A 25,084-nucleotide genomic window follows, 5' to 3' on the forward strand; every position below is an offset into this window, starting at 1 on the left:
TAGCTCTTTACATTAATTGATTACCATAGGTACAGCTATAGGAAAATTTAAGAAACGAATTTCATACAATTTAAACTGCAATTGCAGGGCTATTTCTGTGTGCCAAATTCTGGACCAGAAGATATTCTTCCCATTGGAGAGGCTACAATAACGTACCTTTTAAGCTGTAGGATTATCCAACGATCGTTTAACGAATTGAATATCAAGAACTAGACTCAGATCTACAAATGAATGAATAGTAAAAAAAAATGAATTTCATGAAATCAAAAATCCGTTGGTAAAATATTGGAATTTTCTGCTATGAGTGCATATGTCAAACTGGGATGACATTTAAATCATGGACGAGCCTGCGATTGCCATCTCTTCGCCTTCCTGAGTCGTTGTTTTTGCTCGTTCACGTCGTTTTTCTGTTCAGGAAAAAAGGTGTGTGTAAAATCCAAACATAGAATTTCCCAGTCGCTTTTTAAGGTGATAAAACTATTCCTTGGTGAAAGTTGTTTTGAACCAGCGTGAATTGTATGCATTTATCTGTATCTATTGCGCTACCGAAGGGTGGAAGTGTTCTTTTTTTTGGTTTTACGCCCAACAATTGACCGATCTAGTGTTTTTCTCCGGCGCAGTGACCGTAGCAACCAGAGCTAAACAACGAAGCATCGAAACCGTTCAACCGATCATTTACAATGCCATCCCGTAAGCGGATGTTCTATTTTTCCTAGTTGTACTCTGTGCCATGCAGAGAAAGTGCAGGGTCACATTCAATTTCGCATCACAATTGCCTGCAAGAAGAATAATTACTCATAAAACAGACAGCAAACGACACGTCTGCTGGTGGTGCGTTATTGCGCCGAGCGAAGACAGTTTTCAACGAGAAGCTGTTTTTTCTTTCTTTTATTGAAATAGTGTATTTGGCATCGTCTTAATAATTCCCAATCGATTGGGTTGTTCGGTTTGCACAGCCTGAAATACCTAGCAAAAGTGTTTTCATCCTACTTTCTTCTGTTACTACAGCCCCTCCCGTCTCTTCTTTACCCTTTCGCTTCAGCAGTGCGGAAAAGTTGAACACACGTATACACTCGCGCGCACATACGCCCCAGGAGCGCCAGGCAATAGGTGAACGAGCCCTTGGCACGACGAAACGAAAAGTTAGAAAAAGAAGAAGCACAGAAACCCGCGGTTTGGCCAGAACACAGGAGCAATAAGTTCGTGTTTTTTATAAGTAAAAGGCGTCCGAGGCCGGGAAAAGCACAAACGCGCGTACAAGAAGTATAAAAAAAGGTACATCCATTGTACAGTGTTTTGTTTCATGTGTGGTGTAAGGAGATAAGTAATGTGGTGTCTTTCATGCGTCTCTTCTCCAACTAATTCAGGTATTATTTGTTTTCATCTGTAATCTACTATGTTTGCATTTCGTTTTAGCGCAACCTCCCCAATTGCTTCCCGTTTTACCTTACATCCCCGCAACCTTTGGCGCACATACGCTCCAATTTCCTACCTCGCTCACCTAACGTGAGATTCCTTTCTATCGCATGCTTTATGATGTTAGATTTCCCCTTTTACCCTTTCCATTTTCCCATATCTGTCTGAAACCTGCTTTGTCACGGTTCCTGCTTGTTTAGTATCGTGTGTAGAAGCTTCACTGTCGTCTGTCTCTGTGTATTTTCTTCGTCTGCTAATATGTCGTAGCCTTCTTAGATGCACATTCTACACCATCGTCGACTTCGGAGTGTATTCTTTCCAAATGCATGTTGCTTCACTTTTGCATGCACTTGCAACAGTGACGTGTCTGAATGGGATGCACAAAATAGTGTCTTCTCTCAAAAAGTGAGCCACACCACGCCTGATACAGTCGAATTGCTGGCATTGTTTCTCGGTTCGTTTTGTTGGCTGCAGCCAAGAACCCCCAACGTCAGACGTCAGACGGGATGATGCTCGAAGACGGTTCGCGCAACGCGCTCTGTGTGTGCTAGCGAATGTTTCCATAGCAGCCGCCAATGGAAAACACCCACTCATAACACGCCCCCACCCAATTACGCACACAGCGAGAGAAACCTGCTGCTGTAGCGGTCGGTGTCTTATGCTGCTACATCCCGTCTAGAAGAAACGGACGATGAATTGTTTGAAGCACCAAGTGCAACGCATACCCGACCGGTCAGATATATGTATGAACTGCCAGAGAGCTTGGATGTTGTTGTTGCCGTTGGTGGTGATGATGATGTTTAGCCAGACGGAACTGGCTCAAACTCGCTCCAATTACTTTTGGGAATGGGTTCTCGTGTTCCGCTTGGCAGCAAATAAGACAATCGTATGTATATGCTTTAAGCGGTAGTGGAATCAACGACGATGTGCAAACGTTCTATGCCACCATAGCCTTTACGTGCACTAGCACTAAGGGGGAGTTAATCGAAATTAGTAACGATAAATTTGCGTCGATTAGGAGAATGTTTGTAGGATCACCTTTTAAATGCTTTGATCGATCTTTGAGAATACCTGCATTATGCAAATTGCGCATTTTGTTTTATTTGTTTGCATAAAATCACTTGATAGTGAACAGTTCTGTTGGTATTATTGGCCTTTAACTGCTTTTAAAAATCAAGTTAAATCATAAAGCTATTTTCTGTAAACTACATGTGGTACAAGCGATAATCGAATGTTTCCTTTTATTTAAAGGAATTAATTTTTGTACGTGGTTTGCCGAATTGCTATTGCTTAACAGGTTTAGTTTAAGTTGTTTGATAAAACACACAACCATCTTACATAATGCCTGTTCGCATTGTTTACTATCCTCTAAATTTAACGTTAGCAGCGCTACCATCCATCCTTCAACTTGCTGTGTTGTGCATGACTATCTGGACGATTCATATTTTGTTTGTTATCTGTTAGCTTCCTATCTCAAAATGGTTGTTAGACAAAAACAGAAACAAGCATTGCAATGACGATTAGAGAGATAATGTACTGCTACCGTTAACTTGCTGCATAAAGCAGTTAAAAATGAAAATATGACCTAACCAACTAAGCATCCCAGTGAAACAGAGTTCAACAATTCATCTACTTTTATATAAAGAATAGAATTGCACACAGTATAAAAAAAAGATTCACAATGAAAACCACTGGGCCTTCAGTGGTCCACAGGCATTTTGAACCCTGTGTAAATTTGTGTACATTAATTTACAGGACTAACTTCATTTCAAAATTGTACTAGAACATGCACAGAAAGTGTTTGCAAAATACAAATACAAATAGGAAGGAAGATAATGCTTCTGATCTATTTTATCGGGGGTTTATGAATACTTTCCTTACCAATTGAACATTTCCGAATACATTCAATTGTTGGACAAAACACGCAATATTATACTTTGCCGGTATTTTACTTCTACCAGCATGGTAGCTCATCATTAACATTAACTGCAACGAGACTGTGAACAATGTCATAACGCTTGCATTAAACATGTACACATTTTAAATGATGAAGAAAAAAGAACTATTAAAGATAGCAAGTCCATCATGCCCATGGACTTTTTCACTTGTTCGACTGATTGTTTTAATCGTCAGATGGAACGAAGAGATCGCTTTGCCTTGCATCTTCGTCTTAAGCCACTCTTTACGGCAACGTTTTTTGTTGGGTAGCCAGTACAAGACTACTGTTTGGCCCTCTTGTCTTTCACCAGAAGGGAAAAGATATTATAGATGCCAGATCGAGCATATCGGGTGAATCCAAAGTTCCTTACAAAGTAAACCCTCTTCCGGTTCCGGTGTGATGCGTTGGAAAATATTGTTTGAAGCTACGTAAGCTCATAGTTTGTTATCATCTACCTCTTATTTTACCTTGATTTGTATGCTACCTTTTGTGTGTGAGAATTATCAATTTAAATGTATTAATTTATTTCTATAGTGCACAAAAAGCTAGCAGATCACGAAAAAAAACTCCAACGATGTAACTGTCCGTTTGTATGGTTGTTAGTTTTCGCCCTGCATATCGGGCGAAAAAGGAAATTCTTTCGTGAAGCCGGAATGTTTCGTTAAATCTTAACGAATTTAACGTCAGAAAATGGGTACAGCTGTGGGTGTGCGTTTGGTGTGTACGTGCGACCGCTTATCGTTTTTTGGCCGAGCGTGTATGCGTCTCTCTGGTGGAGATGCGATTGGTGTTTGTGTGTTAGTGAAGCAGCAACAGCGCCTACTTTAGCTTCGAGAAAAAGCTCCACTCCCCGTGTTTGTCCAGTCTCGTCGTCGTCTTCGTCGTGTGTCAGTCGTCATCGTCTTTTTAGTGTGTGGTGCTTACGTGAAAAGAAGCAGAGTTCGAATAAAACGGTGCATAGAGTGAGTCAATTCCGTTCTTCCCTCGCTGTTTTCAATTCCTTCAGTAGCACACGCAGTTTAGGGGCACAGGAAATTTACACACTGCACGCAACGTTTTTCTGCTGCTTGTGGCGTTGTTAGTTCCGTAGGTCCTGACAGCCAACATCAGCCACAGCTCTCCATTGTTGGAACGAGCTCGGACACGAATCCCGGGCATAGGAATTTTTTCCAACCAAACACCCCGAGAAATCACACATATCGTTAAACGTAGCGAAGTTCCGAGAAGCAACAAGAACCTATCTTGCCCACTACTATCTTGAGTACTATCTGGCCCACTCATCTCGAACCGCTTTTGCTAATTTGTCTGTGAATGTTCTTTCTTCTTTCTTTTTCATATTATCGCCGTCTCTTGGAACATGGAAATCATGGTATGTGAACATCACCTGCTGGTACGCTTCTCTCTCACACCGCCATGGGCTGAAAATAAATCATCCGCTTGCCACTCTACTCCCTTCACCGTGGCCTGGCCGTTCTACCTCATCGCGCCCGGTTCACATGTTGGTGCGGATCGTCGGATTCATGATCTCTGCAACTCACGGTGGACACATTTCGGAACCGGATGCGTGGTAATGCCCGTGCCGTCATCTTTCCGAAATGACGTTACCTATCGGTCGGACACGGGGCGCGATGCTTGCCCTTCCGTCGTAAAACCGACCCCCCCTCCCTTTGCGCGACCCTTTGCGAACCGTCACCCCGAAAAATTTCACCGATCATCGGTGGTGTCCCGGTCCGTGACCGTGTGTGTGCGCGCGTGTACGTGGTGATCATGTGTGTTTGTGGGTATATGTGTATCGTTCGTCCTGTATGCGCGCGCTTTATGCTGGTGAATGTTATGTGCGCGGTTGGCTGGTGTGGTGATGATATTGAAAATGAAACCAAAAAAAAAACGTACATCATCGCTGTCCCGCCACATGTTCACCGATGGAATACGTAAAAATGTCGAAAACTTGCCGTAAATCATGTACGCCATTGGGCAAAAAATGAAACATGCTACCATGACGGCGACAAAAATGAACGACATCTCGCGATCGCCATGATGATGTCTCAAAATTCCACCGATGACGATATCACCCTTCCTGTGCGCGCACTGGTGTTTGTGTGTGTGTGTGCGTGTGTGCGTGTGATGTTTCCGGTGGGATTGTGTTGTACGGGAAACGCTACGCGTAACGCCTATGGAAATTTGAAATGCTATTCTTTACATGTGTGCGTGCGTGTGTCTATTGTTGCGATGGTATTGTTCGCGCGCGTGTGCGGCAAACGCCTTGTTGCCCATCGCGTTCGTATATGGGTTGTGTGCGCGTTGCGTCTGATTGTGTTGGTTGCTTTGTGATTATCACCCCGTGTGCGTATCGGCGGGGTCTCTATTTCGTGACACAAACCAACAAAACGACGAAAAAAATGTTCCTAAAACCCCATCGCTGCTACGCACGCCGTGCGTAATTGTGCGCGCTGTGTGTATGTTTGTGTGCGTATAATTGTCGTTACGTTACGTCGCGTACCTTTCGTGCGTCTCTTGCACCAAACGGTTGGTGGTGGTGCGTTTGTAACGTCGACTGCGGTCGCTCTTCGCAATCGAACGTACTCAACCTCTCTCATTCTCGCGCGCTCTTCGGTACGTTCTTTCCTTGGGTGCGGATTTTGTTGCGTTTCGAACGTGTATTTCTTGTTGAAATATTTTCGCGTCTTCCAACGACGTCCGGTTGTGTGGTGGTGTGTGGTATCCGTTCACCCTTTGCTCCGGCTATCTCTTGCGTGGCGGATCACTTCGTCATCGCGTTCTCGTTGGCCTGCTCCTTACGTCCATCTTCATCCCATCTCGTGCCCGGTGAATTGACTCACCAACTTGGACTCCGCAAATTCTGGTGCCGTCTGGTGCTGCTGACTGCTGCCGAACCGCGAACGCCATCATTTCATTACCAACCCTGTTTCTGGGACGGGAAACTTTTGGTCACACAAACAACCACGTACGACAAACTATCTGCAGAACCAATGGCTGCTATCAGGAAAAAGCTGGTGATCGTCGGCGATGGTGCCTGCGGTAAAACCTGTCTGCTGATCGTCTTCAGCAAGGATCAGTTCCCGGAGGTGTATGTGCCGACCGTGTTCGAGAACTACGTGGCCGACATCGAAGTCGACGGCAAGCAGGTGAGTCATACCTTCTTCGTACCGTGCTGCTTTGCTGCAACCCTTCTGATTAAAGTATTCGCCACTCCCCTTAGCCTATCTCCACAGCCACACACCACGATCATGTGATGAAGAACGGTGTATAAATTCTGGCATATGAAAATTAAGCAAATGGAGCCCATTTTAGCGTGCTGTAACGTGATCTCCGAGCATGGAATCAATTGTCGTAGACGTAAACGCTCTTTATATGACAACAATGCAATCTGAGGCAAATGTAGTATGTTCACGCGTTCCATCGTTCATGAAGTTTTAAAAAATTGAAAAGACAAAAGTAACCTTTCCACTTTGATGCTGGGGGAAAATGTGACCTCCGACAGACCTTTTTTCGTTGGACGTTACGTTCGAGGCCAAAATAAAACGCCTGGAAGCACAACGTCGTCCAAACGAAGAAGGAAAGTTCATCATCTGCCGCCTCGCTGTAGTGAAGAAAAAGGCAAACCATGGGTGCGTTTTCTCGTATAAACAAACACCGCCGCTCAATGGTGGAAACACACATGCCCAAGAATAGAGCCCGGTTAAGGGTGTTCGGTGCGGCGTGGTGCATGGGGAACTGTGGAAGATTTTTGCTTGCGTTCGCCTTTCTTTGCCATCCGAGCAGAAACCACCACTCGCTGTGGCTGACTGGGTTGACCCCGGACGACTCGAAATAGGTTGACGGGTGGCAAGTACGAGCAGTGGAGGAGGATCCATCGGTGGATCCATTTGTGCTCTATACGGTTTTGCACATCTCATCCCATCTCTTAATCCATCGAAAATAGGTACAAAGCCAAAAATATCCCGCAAGAAGAAAAGATGTACATTATCACCAAATATGGCACTAATAAGGCATGGCATGGTCAGTTTGTTGGTAGCCAAAGTCCATGTGCATATGTTTAGCAAACAATAAATTGGTCTTTTACCGCATCTTTGCCTCTTTTCCAGACGATGAAAACCGCATCGCCCCTAGTAGTGTGGTGTGGTGTACAACCTCATCCACACACAATACAGGGTTTTACACTTTACTTCAGACTGGCAGCACACATTTTTTGACACGCCGCACTCGATTTCTTGTCGCGAGCGCACATTTTTGATTGCAAGCACCGGATTTTTGATCGGGAGCATTTAATTTCAACAGCCAGACGCTTGAAAGCTTTTCGGCCGCATGTTTATAACCCCCCTTGTGAAAGATTGGTTTGAGTTTGTAGCATTTGTTTATATGCAATATTGTTTGTTTTTTTAGTTACTTGATAAGTTTTGGTGCAAAATATGTTTAAAAAATTGTGAAAAGGTTTAAAAAACATGTATTGGATAACGTATTTGAAGAATTATGCCCGAATCGCTCTAATTCTATGTATGCAACATATTTATTTAAATGTGCAGCAGTGGATCCTTGGAAATAAACCTATGTCCATAGGATTGGTTCAAAATTGTGCTAACCGACAGAATGGCGCCAGATTTCTAATCTTCTCCAGAGCTATTCACGGACATCGGTGTAATCATTTTGCGTAAACCTCATATTTTCCCACGTAATACTGCTGCTGCTAACAATAGTGTTGTCTGTCATTAGACAGGTACGTAATTGTTCGTCCGAAATTCTCTAGCTCACCCACGATCTTGTTTAAAGGTATCACACAGGTATCACAACGTGTTACACATTAGGAACACATTTAGAGCTACGCAAACAAATTAATTGGAAGCACACAATGAACCTAAAGAAAATTAATACGATTTCAAACTATGCATTTCTAAAAATGTAATGGTGATATAAGAGAATTTCGGACGAACAATTACGTACCTGTCTAATGACAGACAACACTATTGTTAGCAGCAGCAGTATTACGTGGGAAAATATGAGGTTTACGCAAAATGATTACACCGATGTCCGTGAATAGCTCTGGAGAAGATTAGAAATCTGGCGCCATTCTGTCGGTTAGCACAATTTTGAACCAATCCTATGGACATAGGTTTATTTCCAAGGATCCACCGCTGCACATTTAAATAAATCTGTTGCATACATAGAATTAGAGCGATTCGGGCATAATTCTTCAAATACGTTACCCAATACATGTTTTTTAAACCTTCTCGCAATTTTTTAAAAATATTTTGCACCAAAACTTATCAATTAATTAAAAAAACAAACAATATTGCATATAAACAAATGCTACAAACTCAAACCAATCTTTCACAAGGGGGGTTATAAACATGCGGCCGGAAAGCTTTCAAGCATCTGGCTGTTGAAATTAAATGCTCCCGATCAAAAATCCGATGATTGCAATCAAAAATGAGCGCCCGCGACAAGAAATCGAGTGCGGCGTGTCAAAAAATGTGTGCTGCCAGTCTAAACTAAAGTGTAAAACCCTGTAATATAACAAAGTGTTCCTCTTCTGGCCGAGAGTGAGAGTTTTATGGCGTTTTTATGATGCTACACATCGCGTCGGCAAGAATAGTCCTATCCCGCCGCACTTTACCTCGTTAGCGCTCTTTTCGATTTCAAGAACGCGAAAGTCATTCCTCTGTCTGTCCCTTCGGTTTGCCGTTTTGCGCTACCAAGTTTGCAATTGGACGTGTGCACCCGTCGCCGCGATCGCGAAACGATCATGAGAATGGTCGCCTCGCTTTGTTAGTTTTGCAAACCAAGGAAAAAAGCTGTCTGGATGGATGGAACGCGTTGGAATACACACATACAGAGACAACACACACAAAAGTTTTTTTCATAGCTGTGTTGGAGTATGATGTGGCCCAGAGCAACCAAGGCAAGTTCTTCCAGCACATTAAGGCAGATTTGTGTAGTTCTCGTCGGTGTGTTGCCTGATTGGTTGTAGCGAAAATCCAAAACGATGCCATGGCGCGTGGATGAAGATATGAGGCAATTTCAATTTTGGCTAAATTTATGCTTGGCTTCCTTAAACATTCATCAAAATTCATGCGTTGCGATTCTGGCTTCGATATGCGGGATCGTTGTAGTTCTCTAAACTGAATCGGTTTAGTACTCCTGTTTGAATTTTTACGTTACGATTAGGAAAGATTGCATGAATTTATGTGTTGTGTTTGTTACACTTTGACAACACTACGAGCTAGCAGCATAAACGGAAGCATCATGACAGATTAAGAACACTATAGAATTGAAACGAATGAACTACATGTAACATGAATTGAATGAATATAAATATTTTACCCTAATATGGATTATTTTACAATATCGTTTGGAGCTCGTATTGTGGTATAGATATGGAAAAGTCTGGCATCATTTTTCGATTCCTCCTTCTTCACTGGCACAACAAAGCTCAAGAGAGGTGAAAGACCTGCCATTTCTTGCTTTTTTTATTTAATTTACTTGTAGCCGGATAGTTAGTCTTGTGTACAGAGCCATTGGTTCGGATGAGATTTTAGAACGGCCCCTGTCGTGCGAAGACCGCCGCCGCTATCAATACACCACTAAGCCGCCCCGTTTAGATAATTGAAATTATCTAATCAATCCACAGTTACAATCTAATCTATAGTATTGATATCAGAATTTACATTCCAGTCCCTACCTTCCTTCCGGTTTAACGAAGGTTTAAGGCCGCTTATTAAATCCCATGAAGAGCTACTTACCAATTCACAGCGAATCTATTGTCTATTTTTTATGTTTGACACACGCCACCAATTTGTAATGCGATGTGCCTTTTATAAACTATTGTTTGATTCACAATTGCCTTTCGTCGCAAACCACTGGTTTCGTGTGTGTGAGTGTGTCCGTTTTTTAATTCTGGTTTGTTCCAAAAGCTGTTTATTGCTTTTGTTTTTCGATTGGTTCCATTTTCTTTTCATTTTGCGGTTTTGATCTTGATCGAGCATAAAATGGCTATTTATTAAAAATTTAGGGGGGTCACGTTTCACTCAAGATTCGAACTCTAATTGATCGTTATGTTGTGACTATTTTATCGTACTTAAGCGCTAGAAACACTAAGTGTTTCAGGATTTTTAGTTACTGATGATCACTACATAAACAATGTCAAAGGTTTATAACCACATCATATTTATAGTGTTTGGATATTATTTGCTTTTATTATTTTTTTTCTGCTTAACAGAAGTTCTCTAAATCGTCCATTTTCGTTCGCTCTCGTCTATTCATCCAATATCCGGGGTTTTCTGGTGGCCATCACCCCTCCTCAGTTTCTGCTCTGACATGTTACAGGACTTTCGAGATTGGGTCGTCCGGTGTCCTTCTAATGACATGACAAACCCAACAGAGCCTGACAATTTGAACATCTTTTTGAGCATCTTCCTCTTCGATCGCAGGCTAAGGAGGTTTTGTCAGTTTTGGACAAAGTCCTATCGCCTCAATCGGAACTATATCTACTATATAGTAATTCTCTGTTGTCGTTGCTGACCTTTGCAACTTTTAAGCGCAAACGATATCGCACTTTGATATGATATTCGCGGAAATTTCAGATACGCTCCAAATTTCCTTGCTGTATTTCAGAATCTGTATTATTTTATCTGCTTGCCGGGTCAGAATCAAGTTCTAATGTCGACTTTTCACTATATCTGGAATTATATCTACGTTCCGGCGAGGTCGCTCCGTGCCAGACTATTACTTGACGTGGAGGAACGTCATAGTCGTTTTGGTTCCTCTGATCCGTTATTGTCCATGTGCCGAGAGTTTAACGCTGTGTTAAAATGTACGTGTTAAGTGTACTTTTATACCCAAGCTTCAAAGGGGCCATATGAGGCTCATTGACTGAATTAACAAATAACAAATATCGTATGCTTTTTGTAAGACAAACCTTGACAATCGTTGCGAAAAAATGTGGACTACGAATACATAAACAAATATCAATCCACAACCACTTTATAAAACATAGGGGTTTGGTCATTTTCTTATTGATTTCGCATGTATATTTTGCGGGGCAAGTTTGGTTCGCTCCTTCCTTATTATAAACTCGATGCTGAATCGTCTACGATGGAATGTGTGTGCGTAACGGCGTTTTATTATTTTTTTTCCATTTGTACCTTGGCAGCTGGCCAAGGGATTAACAAATTGACGCACAGACTCGGCTCGGTGAGATATATTTCCTTGATGTATAATTATCGCCGTAAAAAGTGTATGAAAGCGCAATCGAATTTAAGTTCCGTGATCATTATTTCGTGATGATCGCAATACAAAACCAGCCACATTGATTGTCGGAAAGTCACGAACCAAAAATGTGTTTTTATTCACAAAAAAAGAAAGGAATTGAACAATGTTTAAGTGAAGATTGCGAAAATCACTTCAATCGAAGCAAAAAGCTGTTCGATGATGAAAATATGATTTATCTGGCGGTTGGTACAAATTAATATATTGCCCCTGCAGGTATGTTTAAAAAAAACTAAACTTACCACACCTAAACCCTGCATCCCCCTACTTTTTTTTCCAAATGCAAACATCCGATCTCTGGATCGCGCGCGCGCGCACACTCACGCGGTCAATATTTATATGATTGAAACGTAGAATTTTGACTTCGCCGTTTGCTTGCATGCATGTTCCGTTTGAAGTGTTCTGCTGCTTCTGCTGTTGGGTTTGGATGGTGGCCGGTGCTCTAGTGGTGAGAGATGTGGTATTTTGTGTGATTCTTATTTAAATGCTCTTGTTGCTCCCATACGTTCCTTTACGATCAGTCACCGCCTTTTTCTGACGTTGATTTGCACTCGAAAACCTCCTGCTCCTCTCGGATATGGCAATGGCGCGGCGGTGTAGCTGCTTTTGCCTGCACCCTGTTTGTTGCTCCTTTCCATGACCGTGGTTTGTGTACGTACGCCTGTGTCAGGCGTCAATCAAAATCATGTTTTCCAAATCCCTTATGACCAGAGAACACCACCTCATTCGTAGTCCATTCACTATATACACTAGCGCTATCTTTCTATCCGTCTGTCTTTCTCTACCATTAACCTCGGAGTAGTTGAAACGCATAAACACTAAATCTCGTTTCCAGCGTTTCTAGCTCAAGTTTCTGTGCGATCGAGCATGCAAATTTGAGCGTTAAAGCACGCATGGCAATGTGGGTCCGCAGCTACCAAATGAAACGAGTGTGTGCGTTTCTGTTGGTCAAACGATATAATCTCTTTGGGAGTGATCTAGTCTCTTGAGGGATTGTACAAAATTGTTAAAGTTGCTTTGCGGTATAACCTTGGGTCGGTTTATAATAATTTGCACTATAAATCATAACTAACTACACACAACATCGTTTCACTGGGATGGACAAGCAATACGCAGACATTTCGACAACAGAGAGCCTCTGTAGTTTACCAGAGCATCATGAAATGGGTTGCAGGACGCTTGAGATGGGTTCCAAGACGCTTGGGAGGAACCTGTTCTATGCCCAACCAAGAAAGCTACCGCCCGAGAACAGTTTCATGTTACAGGGACGGTTGGAATTCCTATCCCATTAGGTCACCACCGATGAAGCCTCGCGGAATTGATAGTTTCTTATTCCTCGTGTTTGGTTTTTATTTATTGTGGCTCTTTGCATATCGATATGCACAGCTAGTAGAATTCCAGCATCAATGCAATGAGCACAGGGTTCGGCAGACAATCTTTAACAAGGCAGCATAACTAATATAGTTGACAAATGGTTTAAAAAATTTAGTTCGAACTGCTGATGATGTTCACAAGGAAAAAATAGAAGGAACTCAAATATGATTTTAAACTAAATAGAATCAGGACAGTTGTTAAATAGTGTTTCGCCTGAATCCAAATGAATCTGAAACTCAAAAAGGTTCATGAATTCTTCCACTTTAGACCTCCAAGTGAAGGATCATACCCGTCGCCGCTCTGAGGATTCATAAAGCTTTTGAGAGTCGATTCCTGATTACAATTACTCTTCACTAAAGATTGATATGCACTACTCTTCTCAATAGATTAATTAATCACAACACAATTGTTTAATAAATAGAAATTAATGCGAAATTCAATATCATCTAAATAATGATGAAGAATTCGTTGCAAAAATTAAACAACTTTCTTTGAGTCTTCAGTTTTCTAATTGAAAACGTCATTTAACCCAACACAACATTTATGCACATGAAACAATTATGCACATTAATAATCGAATTCAGACCAATATAAGCACTTAGCAAAAATTTCAAAACAACAGGTTGATCAAACTATTATATTAGAAATTGTTTACATCTAGATGAACGACACGTTTTAATAATAGAAAATCTATCAATCAATTTAAACTATAAAAAAACATTCAGAGACCTCCTTGGTTTCTTCAAGTCTCTTGGCAAACCCTGTATTTCGCTTTCGATGATCATTATTTTTCCGTTGAAACCGCAACCATTTTACGATCAAGTGGGGAGAATCAGGATAATTGGAGTTCTGTTCCATGGTCCACTCTTTCCCTTTACCGCCTTGCCGTCTGTCTCCCCGTGTGCGTGTAGCTTAAGGGTTTGAAATTGGCATACTTTTATTTTCGCGGACAAAATTTAAATTCAGTAAGTTGATCCCCACTCTCTCATTAGCGACAACATAAATGATCTGATTTCCGAACGGAATGATTGAAGATGAATGTGCGGACAGTGGAACAAAAGTAATCCATCGCCGAAGCACTATAAGTTTGAGGGCTCCCCTGATTTAAGCACGGAGTTTCGAGGGTGGAATTTGTAAATGATTTGCTTTCGTTTTTTTGTGCAGAAGATGATGGTTTGTTGTTGTGCACTATTTTTAGCGCAGCCTGACGAACTTGCCCCGGAGCGTGTTGTGCCGTTTTGTTGGAGGTTTAATCGTCGATTTGTATCGAAAGAAAGAGGATGTGTTGGAAAATGGAAACCGTCTGTCTTTATAACCCTTTCAGAAGTTCTTTCCGTAAAACTAGGAATCTTCGTTCTTGGAGGAAGGGTGTTGTTTCTCAGTCCTCTTATAGTGTTTCTATTTTTATCGCCTTAATCACGTTAATGTTGATTGCTGTAAAGCTGTTTAATACATTCTTTTCCTATCGATGGAACCAGATGGAACATTTAATTCGCAAAATATGTAAACGATTTATTTTACTTTACTTTTTCAATAATCCACCACCGTCCTCTCAGGTGGCTCGCCGCGGTGTTAGTTTATAGCCCCTCACCCTTGATCCACTGATGATGGGTGGTGTGGTGCTGCTGCCCTGGGAATGGTGATGTCAGAGCACGCTTTAACGTACGAAGATGGGAACTGACCCCGGCTGTGTTTCGATGAGCTCACGTTCTCCATGTTCATTGTGCATATAAAGGTGAATAATAAAATTCCCTCCGTGTTTCGCCAATCCGGCCGGCCGACGAGGAACCTTTACCCTAGCGCGCTGCATCCAGAGATTGCAACTTGCTGTTTCACGTGTAACACTATTACAGCACCAAGACTCGTCGGTGGAATCGATTATTTCGCCCTTACAAACACTGGTGTAAGATAGCTATCTCTTCTCCGGTTGGTTGCGATAGTCATCGAGGAAAGCAGATAGATTATCGTGAAACCTTATTTATAGCTCATAATAGAGATCGACCTTTTGATTATCCGTTTTCATTTCATGTAACTTAATTCGTACTTTACTTGATATGTTTCTCGATTAACTATTGTTTTGGTTAGTTGCTTCTTGTAGTAGTGGTAGTAGGAATAGGTAAAGCTATGACAATAACAAAAGCTGCCGGCTTCTGGATTTTGTTCTGAACCACTGTTTTTCGTTTCATTAAACAACTGCAAGGCTGTCTGTTGTCGCATTTGCATTCTGCATTTCAGTTAATTGAAAAGAAATCAAGCCTTGGGTCACCCCGTCCCCTTGTTAAGCTTTGGGAGTCTAATACAGTGCATCTGTGTGTGAGTGTTACTTGCAGTGCGATGCGATGAACCATATAGCTGTTTAGCAGCAGCGCCAATGCTAGAAGCCGGAAACAATTTTGCAATTAGTCATTGGAATGAACAAAGTTTTATCTCTCTTCGGTCGTCGTCTTGATGGTGTGTGGCGGCCGCCCCAGCAAAAAAAATTAACCAAGGCCCCCCGTCAATACTCTTTTTTCGAATCAGGAAAGGAAAGTCCGCATAACAATCTTCATCGTTGTTGTGTGTCGTGTTTGTGGCGCTCTCGGCATGCAATTCGTTGGAAAACATGTACACGCTAAGCATCGACCGATGGCTGGTGACAGATGGAGTAGCAGCAGCTGCACTCTTGGGTTTTCTGTCCGATTCTTGAAGAGCGTCCATCACGACACCGCACCACACCACCCCGTTAGCCGAGGGGAAAGATAAGAAATCTGGACGTAAGTTCAAAAAGAAACACGTCGTCACCAACACACACGTTCAGATGTTGGGGTTTTTTTCTCTCATCATTCACGGTTGATACGCAACACATTCCGTATCGCGCAGGAAAAGGTAGGCTAGGGCAGAAGGGCCATCCCCCATCCCATCTCTCTCACAGCTCGCATTGTCTCGTTTCCATACTTTTTCTGTGAACTTTGGCGAGGTGCGAAGAATTTATATCACTGCAGCAAAAGCGGGATACGAGACACACAGCACCACCGCACGGCATCATCGACATTCGCTGCGGGTGCGCACCACGACGATTCACTGATAAGAGAAAACTCACTGATAACTTTCCTCCGTGTAACGCCAAAACGCAACCCGACCCACCCTCAAACCTCCTCGCTATATTTCTCTCTCTTTCGCCTTCTCTGTCCCTAATGTAGTCGCCACGGTTCCATGCCATCGTTTTGTTTGTGTGGCGTTGCGTTTTCTCTTTTGCGCCCTCCTGTGTCTCCCATTCTAGCTCGGTTAGGGTGACCTCGGCCTGGAATATTGGGTGGCCAACCCTACGGTCGAAGAGATATCGAATTGTTGGCGAATGAGGGCGAAAGACAAACCAAACCCCCCTTCGGCTTGCACACACGTGTAAGTGGTTTGGGGGGAATCTTGATAGAGGTGAAAAAAAACCTCATTCGCGCCAATACCGTGGAACCGCGGGATAGTGTTTTTTTCTGGTTGAGGATGTAGAGACAAAAATGGAACGATTTCCTCTGGACAAATAGAAATATCCCAAACCACACAAACACGCATCCAACAATTCCTGAGCAACGGAGGGACCGACGATAACGCTAATTTCCTTTTACGTATCGCAATCGCAACGGCATGATACTGCCGGGGGGAAATCATTGGATTGTGACAATTTACCTAACGCCCAAACACACCTTTCTCCGCTGGTGGTGTTGGCAGGTGTGTTTCAAAATGGAAAGGAAAACAATCAGGAAAGGATTCAATGTCCTTCGGTTCATTGAAGCATTGAAGTTTTCCTCCACCTGCTGAACTTGATCGCTAGCTTTCCTCATCAAGTTACTCTTCTACCGGCGACCGGCCTCCCAAATGCATATAGGCAAACAGAGTGTTGTGTGCGTCGTCAGTTGCTCTCGTATCAAATGCAATATTTTTTCCGCTTTCGCTGTTTCCTCGTTTCCGTCTTTGATATCTCTTTACGATGGTGCGTTGGGTTAGCATTCCAACCGATGCCCTTCGATCGCGCGATCCGTCGTCCATTTGCTCAACTGATGGGATTTTATTTTTTAAATATAATGATCAATCACATTAACAATCTCTTTAAATCTTTATTTGAATCTGAGAAAATTCAATTCAATTTTTTTGAACTGCAAGGCTTTCTTTCTCTTATAATTGTTCATCAAGACGTAACATAGAGTGAATTCGTGACACGTACTCACTCCTCTCGCTCTCTGTATTAATTAGGTTAATAGACACTGTTTTGGGTTGGTCATCACAAGACTCAACACAAGTCCACTATGGAAAATCTTGACTGGATTGTGGACCGTAAAAACCTATACTGGTTGTGCAAGACTAACTCAGTCTCGTTATTCAGCTACGGTTAAATCAAGTCACACGGCTTTTCATGAGATAATAATATAAATAAAATTAGATGATATAAATATAAGTAGTTTATTGTTGATAGTGTTCAAGTTAAAGTTATTTCTAAACTCCTCCTAATGACAAATTTCTGTTTGATACATCTTTGCAGGTCGAGCTGGCGCTATGGGACACGGCTGGACAGGAGGATTACGACAGACTGAGACCGCTGAGCTACCCAGATACCGACGTTATTCTCATGTGTTTCTCTGTCGATTCGCCCGACTCGCTGGAGAACATCCCCGAAAAATGGACACCTGAGGTAATTTTTATTTCATATTATGCTTTTAACAAAATTTTCGGTAAACGGGACGAACAAATGCAAAGGCGAACGTATCGTTTTGGCCCCAAACGTTAGTATCAAATTAAAGCGAAATGTTAACTACTTCATGATACGTTCACACAATCACATTCAATGCGTAGTAGTACTGTGCTGTAAAGAAGGTTTTAGAATACTGTTATCAGTAAACAGTTTCCTCTGCCTGCACTGCTGAGAGAAGTACGTAATGACTCACTTGCAATCTCAGCAGTAGCTGCGAGGCATGGCATGACTCGAGAGGTGATCGTAAATGAATGAATCATCTGATTACTCAATGTTTGCCTCTACAGTTATTATTCCGGCGATACCCCGTAAGTTTCTATGAAATTCCAAATGAGTTTGCACTGTTTCCTGTTTGTTAGCGTAAGACATTGGCTTATTGTTCATCGAAACCACTTATTAAACTCAAGCAAGCAGAAATCACTTTTTAAAGAATTAACGAAACTAATTCCTAATTTGTTTCCATTCCACAGGTCAAGCATTTCTGCCCTAATGTACCCATCATCTTAGTTGGTAACAAGAAAGATCTCAGAAATGACTCTCACACTATTAAGGTTTGTAGTTTAATACTGTACTTGCTATTCTAACCGGTACTAATATCCATTCTTTCTTATACTTTTTTCCCGTGCGGACGAATGTATCGTGGATTTGAATGTTGTAGGAATTGGCCAAAATGAAGCAGGAGCCAGTCAAGCCACAGGAGGGACGTGCGATGGCCGAAAAAATAAATGCATTCGCTTATTTAGAGTGTTCGGCCAAGTCCAAGGAAGGCGTCCGTGAGGTGTTCGAAACGGCTACGAGAGCAGCGTTACAGGTCAAAAAGAAGAAGAAGAGTAAATGTGTTCTGCTCTAAAAGAGCAAAGCCAGCATTGTGCTCCTATTGCGATGTGTTGCGCGCATAAACACTGAGCTGATGATGAGAAACGGAACGGAAGCGTGTGACGAAACACGACAGGAAGAACTTGAACAACTTGGGAATCATAGTATATATGGTGGGATGTGGAAGAGAAAAGCGTGCGGATTGAGATGGCAGGCAGGGTAGATAGAAGGCCAAGCGCTATAAACTAATATCGCTTGGTATACGGGCAAGGAAAGCGAAAACGTAATTTCGTATATAAACGCCACCATTACATCCATCAGCAACAACAACAGCAAAAGCCTCAGATCGAAGTAAAGAATCCTTTTTTTTTAAAACGAAAAAGAAACATCTTTCGAACACCACCCTTCACACGGTATATAGACCAAAAAGCAAAAAGGAAACACAAACACAGGACGAAAAGGACGGAGGAGAGATACAACTCGATACTGGATTACGCTGATCCACGAAGCCTAGACGAGCCTTACGGTTTAAAAAGGACAACAACAAAAAAAAAGTGAACTACAACATAAAAATAGATCTACATGTGGTGAGCCGCGTCTCTCAGCCTTTGGTGGTTTACAGATCGAGTAATACTAGAATTACTGCGTCCCTAGAGAAGGTAGTGTAGCCCGCAAACGCCTTTTTTAATGTGTATCTAGCGTAACGCATGCGAGAGATCACTGAAGACGACAGTTTCATCGGTTTATCAGCAAAGAGAGGTGTCGTTTTTTTAAGCACGCAAGGAGCAAGCACACGCGAATGGGAATGTGCACACTCTAAACTGCAATATTGCTCTGTTCAAATGATTTTATAGTTCCAGAACAAAACTAAACAAGAGCTTTGAACATACGATGGATGAAATCAAGTTGTCCAGCGATTACACACTACTGCACACGTATAGAAGCGCGTGTATATAGTACGGGGTTTTTCGACAGAGGGTGACGGCAACAAAATCACGTTTTTGCCGCGCATTAGCCCAGGGAGGAAATTTTGAAAGTTTTCCCAGCGTTCATGTTTCTCATATTTGGCCCCTCATTTTTTCCTGTTTTTATCTACACAACATAAATAATACACACCTAAGCATACATACATGCATACATAAAATGGCATCTATTAGATGTGTTTTTTTATTATTAACTATTTGGTAAGCGATTAAGAAACATTATGGTGTGTGTCCAAAAAGATACAGCATACGAAGAAGAAAAAAAAACAAACATTTGAAAAGTGTAAATGAAGGACGACGTTAGTAAAACGGGCATAATGATAGATACCAAGCGCTCATCATACTTGAGGGTCCGATTTGGAGAAGAAAGAGGAAGGACAAATAGATAAACAACAGACACACACACAACATGGTAGGAGAAAGCTGAAAAGCACACAACTCTTCTTTCAGCCAGAAGCGCATGAATCGTTCGTTCACAATAGCATATTTACAAGAATATCCATTGGCAGAGCAGAGCAGCAGTAATACATAAATACGCCCGCCCATCCATGCAATACGAGATTATAATCGAATGATAGAAAGCACGTTGTAATACGACGCCATGCCGGGCGTCGGGCAATATAATTTGGCCGATGAGGTGTAAAGAACCGTTTAATTGCAACATCTTTCTGTTGCTCTAACCTTTCATGTTTGCTGCTTGATTATGTAAGACAAGCAAAACAGTAGACAGAAGTCTGAATCCGACACACATACTTTGCTCTACACAAGGCTACTAGCCCCCGGAACAATCAATTTCTGAGAAGCTCGCAAGGCACCAGACACCAGATGTATTCGGATTTAAAAATCAAATCATCGGTAACGCATAAAGCAGTGAGTCACTCGCGTGTACTCTGAAAACACACATACATTTGGCAATGAAACTGAGAAAAGCTTGCGGAAACAATTGGCGAAAGATCGTTTGGGATCGTGTCTGAACGCGATATGCCAACAAATATGCAGCGTACGCGGGAAAGTTGAAACGGATCTAGGATAGTAATAGGGTAACACAGATTAGCGTGAGGAAGAGTCAGAATTTTAAAAAAGAATGCAGAAGAATAAATTCTAACCAATGATAAATGGAAACAACAAAACACACAACACACAAAATCAACATCAATCCGATTGTCTTCATGGTGGTGGTGGTGGTACTGGTTAATGGGAGATGTGGAAGCAAATTTTGTAAGAGGATCGAAGCGAAATTATCATTTGGGGGTGTTCTTCTACATTCTGAAATGAAACCGAGGCCATGATCAAGCAGCTGTTTGTTTGTTTCGAATACACAAATAAATCCAGCGCATTGATGATTCTATTCCATGGATGGTGGTGTCGTATATCTCCCGTTCGGAGTGTCCGAGTTCCAGAGGTCCCATTCCGTTGGAGCTTTTTTACTGGCAAGAAAATGGTGAACAGGTGAGTAAATGGTTAAAATATGAAATATGAGGCAAGAATTAATAGCATCTTTACGTTTACGTTTACCTTTCATTTTAGAAGTTAATCACCGAATGTGTATTCAACCAAGAAACGTGGTATGGTATTTAGACCTGCAGGAGGATGCCTCGGAATGTGAAGACATGACCATATTTTGTTGTGAATTGGAATAAGGACAGATCAAAATGCGGATGATTCGCGTACCTATTGCTGCGAATAAGCTCTGCGATTAAGTGAATCAATTTGTGAGCGAACGATCCATCGATCCTACCAAATCATGCTCTTCACCTCTGCTACAGTGCTGCTGTACCGCCGTTTTGGTTGGCAGTAGCTGTTACGTTGTGTATCTGTATGTATGTAGTGTGTATCTTCTTAGAATGTTTAGATTTTTTGGAAAGTTTGTGACGGCAGCAGTACACGTGTTTTGGGATTTTAGCGCATACTTGCGGTTCTGGGCAGCACAATACACTGCTCGAAAGTAAGGTAGTGTCTGGCAGGAGAATGAGAGATGTATGTTCAGTATACTCTAGTGTCAGTATGCCCATCTCTTGCAGTGTTCTGTTTCGGGCCAGTTGTACTGATGTGATCAATGTGTATCTTTTTGAGAGCGTGTAGCCGCGTAGATGAAAAAGGGAGCTATAGTCGCTATGCAAAGCGTGTTCCCGGCAGAATTGGTGCAGGGAAATAGCTACGCTACACTACACAGACAAAAATCGGGTATTTTAGCATATAAATTTAAGTAGAAAACTTTGGTATTCTTTCGATGCATTGTGTGTAACATATGGCATCTTTGTAATACAACCACTCCTCGCTGTTGTTATTGGTGTGTTGTGTCCGTCTCGTAACAAGTGTTTCGTATAATGTTTGATTTGTTAGTGTATTGCTCTGGGAACCGAATCCCGAAATGAAACCGTCTTGTATATGGCTGCGCGGCACTGCTATCCTTTGTGGATTTAGTTTCTTATCAGATTTAACCCTAAATGGATTGCGCACAATCGTTGTGTCATCGATCGAGATCGCAAAAACTGTACGAACAGCAGCGGGTGGTCATTTTTTTCTCATGCAATATCATTGCGTATAGTGTAGTAAACGTGATCAAAATGAAACCCGATTTGAAAATTTATAAAGCCCACTCACCACAAAACCACCCCACCAAACATTCTACAATTCCGGCAACTAACACGGATGCGGAATTCTTTACCCTTTTTACACGCACTGAAAGATGGAAAGTGACGGATAGTCTGCGGGTGGTTGGTCACGAGGCCATTTTGAATGATTTTATTTTAAAATTATCAAAGCCGTGACAATGAAATCGGAGATCCTTGCTGCTCCTATCCCGTTGTGCGGGGAAGATAAGATGGAAGAGCCGTAGTTAATAATTTGGACTGAAACGCAATTTCTGTGCGGGAAGGCAACACAAACACACACACACGCGCGAGCAGTTAGCGATCGTAGCCATTATACATATTATTGAACTATAATAATTTCTACTACTAATCCTACTAAGACCTACCACTACTGCTACTTTTATTCATATTCGATCTAAGGGACATAAACACAACTCTGCTGGTGATGGTTAGATGATATACATAACAAAACAAAAAAAAACCGATAACGCTTTTTAGATAAAGAGATAGGCCTTTTACAGAAGCTATTGAAATTTACTAAACACTCCCGTTCGATGTACTTTTGCCGCCGGGGGGGTGGCACGCGCGAACGAATGAAACGCGTTTTGTCGTACCCCGTGCCGGAGACATCCGGTGTGTGCTTATTCTACTGATTGTTACGGAACGCTAGACCGTTTTGCAGATTAGTTAGGAGTCGAAACGACCACAGTAATTATGCTACTTCTACGCTATGCCCCTTTGGCGATGATGGCGGCACATTTTGTGTAACAAACAAATATGGCGCTCGATGCAACAGGCACTGCACTTTCACGGTAATTTATTTGCAGTAAAAGATTTCAGGCCATTCTTTGTTTTGTATTTAAGTATTTTCATCCCTGTTCTGTATATTTGATCCTTTTTTTGGGAAATGCGTTGTCAACCGTGTTAAATTTGAAACGGATATTTGCTTCGGGCATGTGGGAATCATCTTTTTCTGTGTGAACATTTGCGTTGTGCGATTTCGTGTCTGTACTGCAGCATTTGTGCGCCTTCGAGGGTATTGGAGCAGGTATTATAGGGAACAGGCGCCTTCCTGTAGTACCATTCGATTGATGTATAATGGAAGTTACTCGCATGAAACCAACTACACAACTCGCTACAATTTCCTTCTACGTCCCTCAACCATGGTTGCATGGTGAGCATCTACACACAGCTTTCAAGAACACAAATTTTCACAATTAAGTGTCAATAGCCCGGTCTCAGTCGTAAGCGACGCGATTGAATAACATCAGCAACAAATTTACCATTTTTGCTGTATAGTGCTAACACGATAAATGAAAATCAACCAGAAAATGAAGGAAAAAATCCGGATGCGGCAAATCAAAGATTGGCGTTACGCTTGTGATGGTACATATATATATAGAGAGAGAGGGAGAGGGAGAAACATATACAAAACGAAAGAGGTGAACAAACGAAACACGAAACATTGCCACATTTGACACAAAAACGCAGTGAGCAAACTCCGCAGATACTTTTAGAATTAATCAAAGCTCGTATCAATTATACAATTCAAGCCAAAATGGGGCAGAAGATAAACTACATTTTCATACAGACTCGCATCACAACGTAGCAAGGTTCATCGCGGTACAGATCATTTTTTGGGAACTGACGCAGTGAACAACATATACAGCTAAATCATCATACACGCAACCCTTCTCACTCTCATTGCGTAAGGCGCGAGTTCGTACATCTCTTAGAAATATCATAGATAAAAATTAACTAATTATTAAACAGAATAGACAAACACACGGCGACACAACAAAGGAAAACCATATTGTAATAAAACCGTAAAGAAACACAAAACGCGGAGAAAGAGGGGAAGAAGAATCATGTTTGTTTTAAAAGCGGAATCGACATTCGTAACTGAATTAAAACGGAAGCACGGTATCATACTTGCGCATATACATGTTGCCGAATAAGGGACTTAGAAATGGGTGGTACGGTGGACATAAGGTGGACAATGGATGGACCGGTCGGCAGAGATGGGGAGATGAGAGAAGCAGGATAACGAACGAAGCAAGTAAACACGATTGTTTCGAAGACGCGCGGCTAAGCGTGTAAACGCACGCAATCCGCCGAAATGTTTGTCCGGAACGGAGAGACAGTGTTTCCACCTCATCATGCAGTTTTTTGTTGATTGATTTTAATAAGCTTAGTAAAATACTATTGCTGCTCTTACTTTTGCTGCGACACGAGGAAAAAAGGGAAGCTATTCTTGGCAGTGACGGCAGTACGGCAGGAACTGAAACACTGTAGAGAAAGAAAGGAAATTGAAGGAAAGGCAAACAAACAAACAGAAAACAACAATCCCTCGGAAAATGTTTTTAAAACTTTATTGATTATGTAAACGATCGCAGAATGCAAACGGATAATGGAATGTAAAGGGAAATAAACCTATGTTTTCAAAAAAAAAAAAGTACACAGATGAGTTTACTTTTTAGTTGAGAAAATTACAACAATAGACAGAGCAACATATTGCAAAAGAAAAATAAAATAAAATAAGCATGCTAACCAACTTTTCATGTTTTCTTGCCTCGTCCCGTCCGATTTATTTTGGAGCTATAATTAAAATGTTTTGTTTATATTTTCATATACTCTTGTGTTGTGTTATATGATCATGATTTAACAGATGAGTGTCTGTTGAATCTGTTGAATTACGACGAACCCTCTTATCCATCCTAAAAACAGGGTATTAACATAACGGTTTCCCCATATAGATGATACCTCGTGTAGATGGAAAGTGCTTTTAACGATTAAACGATAAACTGCCTAAACGTATGCCTACACAGGAATCGGTAGTCTTCAACAAACCTTTTTTGCCGCCGGCCCATTTGAGAAACTCTGAAATCCGCAATTGGAAGAAGAATCAAAATTGTGTCTATTATTTTGGTAACAGAAAACCCAACCATGAACATTGGCC

The 25,084-nt window shown here is 41.8% G+C and overlaps 1 protein-coding gene across 3 annotated transcripts; it reads left to right on the forward strand.

Moving 5' to 3' along the window:
* The first annotated feature begins 429 nt into the window (after nt 1-429).
* LOC128301438 (ras-like GTP-binding protein Rho1) lies at nt 430-24,564 on the forward strand. 3 transcript variants are annotated; one of them, XM_053037919.1, is made up of 7 exons: nt 430-468; nt 1,046-1,367; nt 6,341-6,501; nt 17,523-17,672; nt 18,203-18,283; nt 18,391-20,980; nt 21,059-24,564. In XM_053037919.1, the coding sequence occupies exons 2-6, from the start codon at nt 1,328-1,330 to the stop codon at nt 18,580-18,582; spliced, it is 624 nt and encodes a 207-aa protein (XP_052893879.1). In that variant the 5' UTR covers nt 430-468; nt 1,046-1,327; the 3' UTR covers nt 18,583-20,980; nt 21,059-24,564. The 3 variants fall into 3 exon arrangements, with proteins under 3 accessions (XP_052893879.1, XP_052893880.1, XP_052893881.1); XM_053037920.1 differs by lacking the exons at nt 430-468; nt 1,046-1,367 and adding an exon at nt 4,219-4,317; XM_053037921.1 differs by lacking the exons at nt 430-468; nt 1,046-1,367 and adding an exon at nt 4,392-4,616.
* The last annotated feature ends 520 nt before the right edge of the window (nt 24,565-25,084 follow it).

Source organism: Anopheles moucheti, chromosome 3 (assembly GCF_943734755.1).
Source record: "Anopheles moucheti chromosome 3, idAnoMoucSN_F20_07, whole genome shotgun sequence".
In the NCBI taxonomy this organism is placed as follows: Eukaryota; Metazoa; Arthropoda; class Insecta; order Diptera; family Culicidae; genus Anopheles; species Anopheles moucheti.